The sequence below is a fragment of the Podospora anserina genome, chromosome 3, assembly GCF_000226545.1.
Source record: "Podospora anserina S mat+ genomic DNA chromosome 3, supercontig 3".
Classification (NCBI taxonomy): Eukaryota; Fungi; Ascomycota; class Sordariomycetes; order Sordariales; family Podosporaceae; genus Podospora; species Podospora anserina.
In genome coordinates, this window is record NW_001914833.1 from 139,548 (window position 1) to 147,087 (window position 7,540).

General features: G+C 55.2%; 2 protein-coding genes across 2 annotated transcripts; one reads left to right on the plus strand and one right to left on the minus strand.

The window, feature by feature from the left end:
• Positions 1 to 90: 90 nt before the first annotated feature.
• PODANS_3_11250 (uncharacterized protein) lies at positions 91 to 3,564 on the minus strand (the record flags this gene model as incomplete). The annotated part of the gene is made up of 1 exon (XM_001903467.1): positions 91 to 3,564. One exon carries the CDS (start codon positions 3,562 to 3,564, stop codon positions 91 to 93), a length of 3,474 nt encoding a protein of 1,157 aa, XP_001903502.1.
• Positions 3,565 to 5,475: 1,911 nt separating this feature from the next.
• On the plus strand, positions 5,476 to 6,297 carry PODANS_3_11245 (uncharacterized protein; the record flags this gene model as incomplete). Its single annotated transcript, XM_001903468.1, has 1 exon — positions 5,476 to 6,297. One exon carries the CDS (start codon positions 5,476 to 5,478, stop codon positions 6,295 to 6,297), a length of 822 nt encoding a protein of 273 aa, XP_001903503.1.
• Positions 6,298 to 7,540: the final 1,243 nt, after the last annotated feature.

Consider the following 7,540-nt stretch of genomic DNA (forward strand, 5'->3'; position numbering starts at 1 on the left):
GGCACCCCTGATTTTGACAAGGAGCGTACGATTTTTGGAAGTCCAATTTTATTCACCGTTATGAATTTGTGGTGTATACTTGAGTCCTTCCTAGCGAGCCGTCCAGTGTCTCGCCCTTGAAGAAGTGATCTCAACCTGCTCCTCCTCCTCCTCCTCCCCATCCTCCAGCACGGGCGAGCAAGCAAACGCGCTCCCGCTCCCGGCGGCAATACCCGGACTAGGCACCAAGACCGGCAACTGCACCCCCGGCGGCGGGGCAAACATGCCCATGCCTATGCCCATGCCCATGCCCATGCCCATCCCCACCGGCATCCCCATCATACCCATCTGATTGACATCCATACCTCCAATCCCCGGCGGCCGCTGCGGCAAAGGCGACACCACCGCCCCATTGATCCCATTAGCCCCCTGGTTATTGTTCCCAAAACCACCTGCAGTAAAAGCAGCCATCTGTGGCGCCGGACTCGCCGTCCCCTCCCCTCCCCCCTCCCCAACATCAGAACTACTCCAAACCGAAAAGGCACTCCCCTTCCTACCGTGACCTATCGATCCGGCGTGCAGGTGCCCACCGAACGGTGACTCCGACGGTCCCCTCTCCGACTTTGGACTCCCCTCCCTCGAGCTGACTTGTGAGCCCCCGCCGCCGGCACCAAACGCCCGGTTTCTCGCCTTCATGTAAGCAGCCACACTCAGCGAATTCTCGTCGTCCCCCAGCAGCGCCAGCTGCGCCAGACCCGGACTGTTGATCGTGAGTGAGTTTCTTCCCGTGTCGCTCCCTATCGCGGGGGGGAGCGTCAGGGACATGATCGAGTTACGGTTCGAGTACTCTGACCGCTCCGTGATGGGCGTCAAGTTTGGTTCTCGGCAGACGATGCGCCCGCTCTTGCTGCGGCCTAACCCCCCAGCCGGGCCAAAATACCCGCCGTTGGCATAAGAAAACAAATTCTCGGCACTGAGGTCGGCCTGCTGGCCGTTGGAGTTGTTGCCGCTGCTGCTGTTGTTGTGATGCCCGTAGCCCCCTTGCGGCATGGGGGCAGAGTAAAAGCCAAACTCTTGGCCATACCACCCGTCCGAGTCGTTGGCGAGCGCCTCAGCATTGGCTTCGGCAATGATGGCATCATCGTCAAAGTCGTAGTCGTCTTGGTAGCCGCCGCCATAGTCGTCATAGTCCTTCTCGTAGTCATCAAAGCTGACCTCTTTTTCGTAGTCGTCCAGGATTGCGTCGAGGTTGTTGGCTGACTCGGCCGAGTCAGTTGGAGATGTTACGGTGAGCTCAGCTTCGGGTGTTGGTGACGAGTTGCGACGGAATTTCCCCGAGGCCGCAGCCTTCTGAGCGGCTTCGGCGAGGGCAGCTTGGTATGCCAAGTCTTGGCCCGGGAAAGGCGACATTTCTGGTGGCTGAGGAGCCAGTTGGAATGCGGGTAATGGTTCCGCAGCTACCTTGTGTTCGGACTCAACGACCGGCTGCTGAGCCGCGGCGCTGATGGAGGTGTGGCCAGTGGACGCCGCAGCCCCTAAAGCCCCTGACGGATCCGATGTCGTGTCAGAGGTGCGGTTGGAAGCCCCAAGCTGCGCAGCACGCATGGCTTCCTGGGCTTGCGCAAAGGCACCAGGTATTGGACGCCCGTATTTGTCTGTATCGTTATTGTCAAAGATGGACTCGTCAATGACAAATCCATCACCGGTAAAATCCAGCTCATCAGCCAGCCCGTCGTCAAAGTAAATGTCATCGTCAAGCCTCCTCCTCTCCGGTGCTGGGTTCGGAGCGATTTCGGCTTCGGGCACAGGTTCGGGTTGAGACTCCGGCACAGATTCGAGCGCAGGTTCCGGGACAGCCTCAGGGGCGGACTCAACAACCGACAGGCTGGTGGGCCGATGAGTAGGCTGTTCCAACGTCGCACCTCCAGGCTCATCCCCTGGCTGAATGCTCAACCCGTCCATGGCCTCCTCCAACTTTGGCAAGGTCGAAGGGTCCGGAAAGGCGGGCGTCAGCAGACCTGGTGTCGTGTCCTTGGTCATGGCGTAGCCAATAACTGTCCCATTGCCATCTCGTGGAGTCGGCAGCTGCATCCCTGCCGGGCTATGAGGGCTGGCCACCGCCGAGGCTGGGTTCGAGCGCTGAAAGACAAATCCGGCAAAGTTCTCCTGGTCATTGTCCGGATCGCCAGCGGCTTCGGGGTCCTCTTCTTCTTCTTCTTCTTCAATGTCATAATCCATACTCACACACGGTATGTCCTCTTCGAACCCGTCATCGTCCATCATGGCGTCATAGTCAAAATCCTCGTCAAAGTCATCGAATCGCGAGTCGCGCTGGCCCAGTCCTATATCGTCAGCGGGCTTCTTCTCCTGTTCACGCATACGATGGCGCTCTTCCAAAAGCTTTTCCTGTTTGGCAGCTCCAATCATGTCAAAACTGAACCTCGACGAGGTGCTCTTCATGTGTTTTGGAATGGCAGACCGCACCGAGCTCTTCATGGAGAGCTTGGAGATGGAAAACGAGCGTGAGGCGGTGGTCCTGACCGATGCTTTCGAGTCCAATGGAGCACCAGCACCGATGGTAGTGGCCGCCGAGGTGGCCGACGACGAAGTCCGGGTGGACATGGCAGGCTCATCTTTGGGAGGTACGGGTGGCACTGCTTCTTCAGAAGCTGGAGGGAGCGTCCAGCCCCCATCAGCACTGCGCGTGCTTTCTGGGATGACCTCCTCTTGAAGGCGGTGACCGACATCACCAGGATCTGTCCGCGCACCCGGCGTGTCCGCAATCGCGGGCGTTTCTACCTGTGAAGCTGTGGTCGAAGCACTTAAAGCACCTTCGGTACTAGGGGTTACTCTTTTCGGGCGTGGGGCGCTGAAATCGTGGATTCTGGTGCCCCTGATGCTCACGTCTGGTGTTGGCGTCTTCACCACCGCTTGTGACTCTGGTGGCTGATTGCTTGTTTTTCTCCTCAGCAATAATGATGACATGGAATTTCGCAAAAATGGTAGACTCTTCCTCCCCTTGGGAGCAGGTTCCGAAGGCGCTCCCGACGGCTGTGTAAGAGCGGTGTCACTAGACCCGCGGGCCCCGGACGGCCGAGCAGAGGATCCTCCTGATCCCAGCTGAAGATCTGTCGGAGCAAAGAAGGATGACGATTTGGAAGACTTGGACGGTTTGACGGCTGTCAGAGCTGGCCGGGCAGCAAGACCGGTGTTGATGGGCGGCGGCGGGGCCTTTGTTCTCGAGAATCGTTTTTCCGGCAGCGAGGTAGCCAAAGACGACTGAGCATTATCCGGTGCCGTCGACTCCTGCATGGTCCTCCTAAGCTGATGCAGGGCTACTCCTCCCAAGAATCCGGTGCTGTTTCCATCGAAGGCTGAGCGAGCGGGAGGCGACTGGGTGCTGTTGTTGACAGGTGTGCGACCGAGGTCGGGGTCGGCCGAGGAGACTCGCGCAAGCGGCTGTAGGGTGTTGTTGTCAGCGTCATGGTGGTGGCCAGCAGCGGCTTCCCATGTCGCAATCTGGTCGGGGGTGGGCTCGGAGGGGTTGGACGGGGCTCGTCGGTGGAATCGCAGGTGTGACAGCATTTTCTACTTCTTCAAGACACAACAAGACCTGGCAAAGCAGGCGGGGGTCTAAAACATTGAATCGCGACAGCGTAACGCGATCCCAGCTCGGATCGCGGACTGGTGGAGGGAGGGGGGGTATCGTGTATCGTGGGTGGCGCCACTGTAGGAGAGAGACAGTGTTTGACGTTGGAACTTGTGTATGTATACAATTCAACACATTTGAGAGCAAAAGAAGCGAGCGACAGGCGAATTGAAGAAGAAGAAGAAGAAGAAGAAGGAAGATCAGTTTTGGTGAAGATGGGTTGATGCGACGGAACAAACTCATGGAATCCTTGGCGGTCCACTTGGTAGTGTCTGTCAACGGCCGAGGGGTCAGTGCGTTTAGTGGGTTGGTGGGGGGGACTTTGTTATCAACGACGGCTTCTGTCGAGTGCTATGGTGCTATGGTGCTATGGTACGGTTGACCATTTCCAGTTGAAGGATGTGTTCATCTGGAAGTGTATTTTATTGGGTAGCTAGGTAGGTAGGTATCTCCCTATCATTCATGGTGGTACTGACACAGCACACCTTGAGCTTTGGAGCTCTCTGCCAAGCTCCAGGGCATCAGATACGGAGCTCAACAGTGCGGTTCATCCCAAGATACAAGTCCCGGACTAAAGACGAACAAGAGGTTTTATCTCGCGGTGGGGATGCAGCTTATGCAGCAGATGACGGGGGTTAATATTGTGACTTGTTATGCGCCAACGCTATACAAGACCGGGTTAGGGATGAGCGAGGAAAAGGCCTTGCTGTTAGGGGGTTTACGCAGGCGTGATATGTCTTGGCTTCTTTTGTCACTTGGGTATGCTATCGACAGAGTTGGGAGGAGGAAACTATTGATGAGCATGGCGTTTGGAATGGGAGTGGTTTTGGTCGGGGAGGGGCATTAGCAACAGCAGCGGATTCACATCTAGGAACGATCACGACAAGTGGCTTGTCTGTTTCTATTTGAACGGTGCTTTACCTGGGGATGGATGGCGTGCGTGTGGGTGTGCCCTCCGGAAATTCTACCGTTGAGCATCAGAGCCAAGAGTTCGGCGTGGGCGGCGGCGGCCGTCTTTATGGGGAATTGGATCGTGGTAGAGGTGACACCGGTTGGGATCGCTAACGATGGGCTGGACGTTTTCATCTGACACGGGCCGGGTTCAACGCGGTCAAGGGCATTGTTATCTGGCTGTTTTACCCCGAGACGGGAGGACATGCCGCTGGAGGCCGTTGATCTTGTTTTACTGGTCCGGCTCAGCGTGTCACGACCGAGGACAGCGATGCGTGGTTCGGCAGGCCGCAGTGGGACAGGGTGAGGGTAGCTGAGGAAGCTGTCAGGGTCAGTAGACTCAACAGAGAAGGGGAGAGACAGCCTCTCCTGTCCTCTTGAGTGTGTATCTCTCGAGACCCGGATGAGCTGTCAGTCTCAAAAGACCAGACGAACTTCTTGACTCTCCAAACATGAAACACGCCCAAACGGGAATAGCGGCACACACCCCACGAAGCTTGGCACAGGCTAAAAGACAACGTCACAGGCCAGTCCCGGTCTCGTGTGTCAGGGTGGGTGTGTGGTGTGTAAGTGCCGTTCCAAGAATTTGACCCAAAGGGAAGAGGGAAGACGGGAGAAAAGAGGTCGTCATTTTTGCCTCTTTCTCCCTGTCTTTCGAGTTACTCAAAAGCAAGCTTCTGCTCTTGTTATTATCTGTGTCCTCGTCGCACCCGAAGTTGCGCACAACCGCTGCGGACCACAACACAATGCCCCACCTTCTTGCCTCTGTGCGTTGAGCATTCTCGTATCGCTTCTGCTTCCACTTGATCGGCCATCATCTTTTTCGATTCGATACCACTTTCTTTTTCATTTTTCGACTACTGTTTTTGCTCTTTCTTCTACAGAGGCCGCAAAACATGGCCGACCAGCCAGTAGCCCCCGCCCGAGCCAGCACCCTCGAGATGGAACGAATCCGCTACGACCCCGAATGGGAGATCCCCACCAACTACCCCCCTCGCAAAAAGCCCGAGAACCCCCTCCTCGCAAAGATCAAGTCGACCTTTACCACCACCACTCCCTCAACCCTCCCGCCACCAGCAGCATCAGCACCAGCCGTCGTCAACATCGACTCAAAAGAAACCTCCCTCCCCCCATCCACCTCCCACTCGGCCAACGGCGTCCCCCTTCCCCCGGGTAAACAACACCCCGGCCTCCTAAACAGGTACCTCCCCCCAGAAAAGCGCTGCTTTGGTCATCTCACCCGCCGTACCTTCCTCCTGCTCCTCCTCGCCATCCTTTTCATCCTGGCCCTCGCCCTTGGTCTAGGCCTCGGCTTAGGTCTCCGACACCGTCAGTCCGAATCCATCCCCCTCCCCTGGACCTCGGCCGGAAAGGGGGTACAAACCGGCTCCCTGACCTTTTACGACCCCTCCTCTGCCGCCGGAGCATGCGGGTGGTACAGCTCCGATAACGACTCTGTTGTTGCTGTTTCGCATGCTCTATTCGATGCTGGGTTGGATGCCTCGGGGACGAAAAACTCGAATGGGAACGTGCTCTGTGGACGGATGATACGAGTTTGGGAGGAGGGAAAGGAGGGGGATAAGAAGGTGGTGGAGGTTGTGGATCGGTGTACCGGTTGTGAGGTTAGGGATTTGGATTTGGGGGATGGGGTTTTTGGGGGGGTTACCGGGCAGGGGCAGGATAGGGGGCGGGTGAGGGGGGGGTGGGAGTGGGTTTAAACTTTTTTTGTTCCTCTCTTATTCTTCCTTCTGTTCTTGTGTTGGTGGAGTATGGAGTTTTGGAGGAGAGGGGGATAATGGATGGGTTGGGTTATTGGGACAGCGTATTTCTTTCTTTTCTTTTGTTTGTTTTTTTGCTATGTAATAACACTAGGGACTGGATTGGCAAGGGGTACTTCGGGGAGAAAATCAATGGACAGCACACAAGGGAAACAGGACTTGGAAGGTATGGGAAATGATACCGCACACGGGTTGGCGATGGGAAGAAAAGAGCAGGTTGCAATGGTCGCCTACATAAGGCAGTCGACGGACAGTTCTAGCGGCTGCTGAATATATCATTTACGCTCTGGCAGCAATGTGACTTTTGGCAGAAGTGTGAAATGCGTTAATGTGTCAATGCGGTAATTGACTGTCCTAGGAACCTGGCTTCTCTTTACCGCGGACATAATTCCTCCCTTTTCCATTCATGAAGAGAGAACCTTTACGGAACCCCTTATTCATCTCATCAGTGCCTCCCTCCCTCCCTATTTACTTACCTCTCCTATAAAATAACAAAAGGCTTTAAAAGAAAAATAATAAGCGTTTACATTATTTTTGAAGGCCTTTAAAAAATCTTTTACAGCCCTTAAACTGTATTTTAAGCCTTTTTAACTATCTTTTAAGACCTCTTAACTAAATTTTCTTTTAACTTGTTTTAACTATGTTTTAACGTCTTTTAACTATGTTTTAACGTCCTCTAACTATTTTAACGTCTTTTAACTGTATGTTAGAGCTTATTAAATATCTTTTACCCCTTAAATAGCCATGCTTTGCAATATACTTAAATTCTATATCAAGGGAGGGGGGGGGGGGATGCCCCAACACCCCATTGTGCGCTGCTGCCCAGTGCACGAGAACCCCGAAGGGTTCCGGGGTGAGCACGAGCTGCCCCCACACACCCAAGCCAAACACAAGAGCCTGGTCAAGAAGTGGCTTTGTCAGGACCCTGGCCTGCTCGGTATACCGCACGGCATAAACGGCCGCCAATGGCTCTGATGGATAGGAAGGCATGGTTGGCCTTTAAGCAATACGGGGCTTATTACAATCGCTTTGGTTACTTTGAGACCCACCCACTTTCAAGGCAAGGCACGGGAGGGTGCTGGTTCCACAAATGGGTGCCAAAGGCCCCAACTCGGGCCTCAAAGATTGGAGTGAAAAAAAACGCGGTCGGCAAGGGCCGGCTGGCCAATGGCCCCCCCCTTGT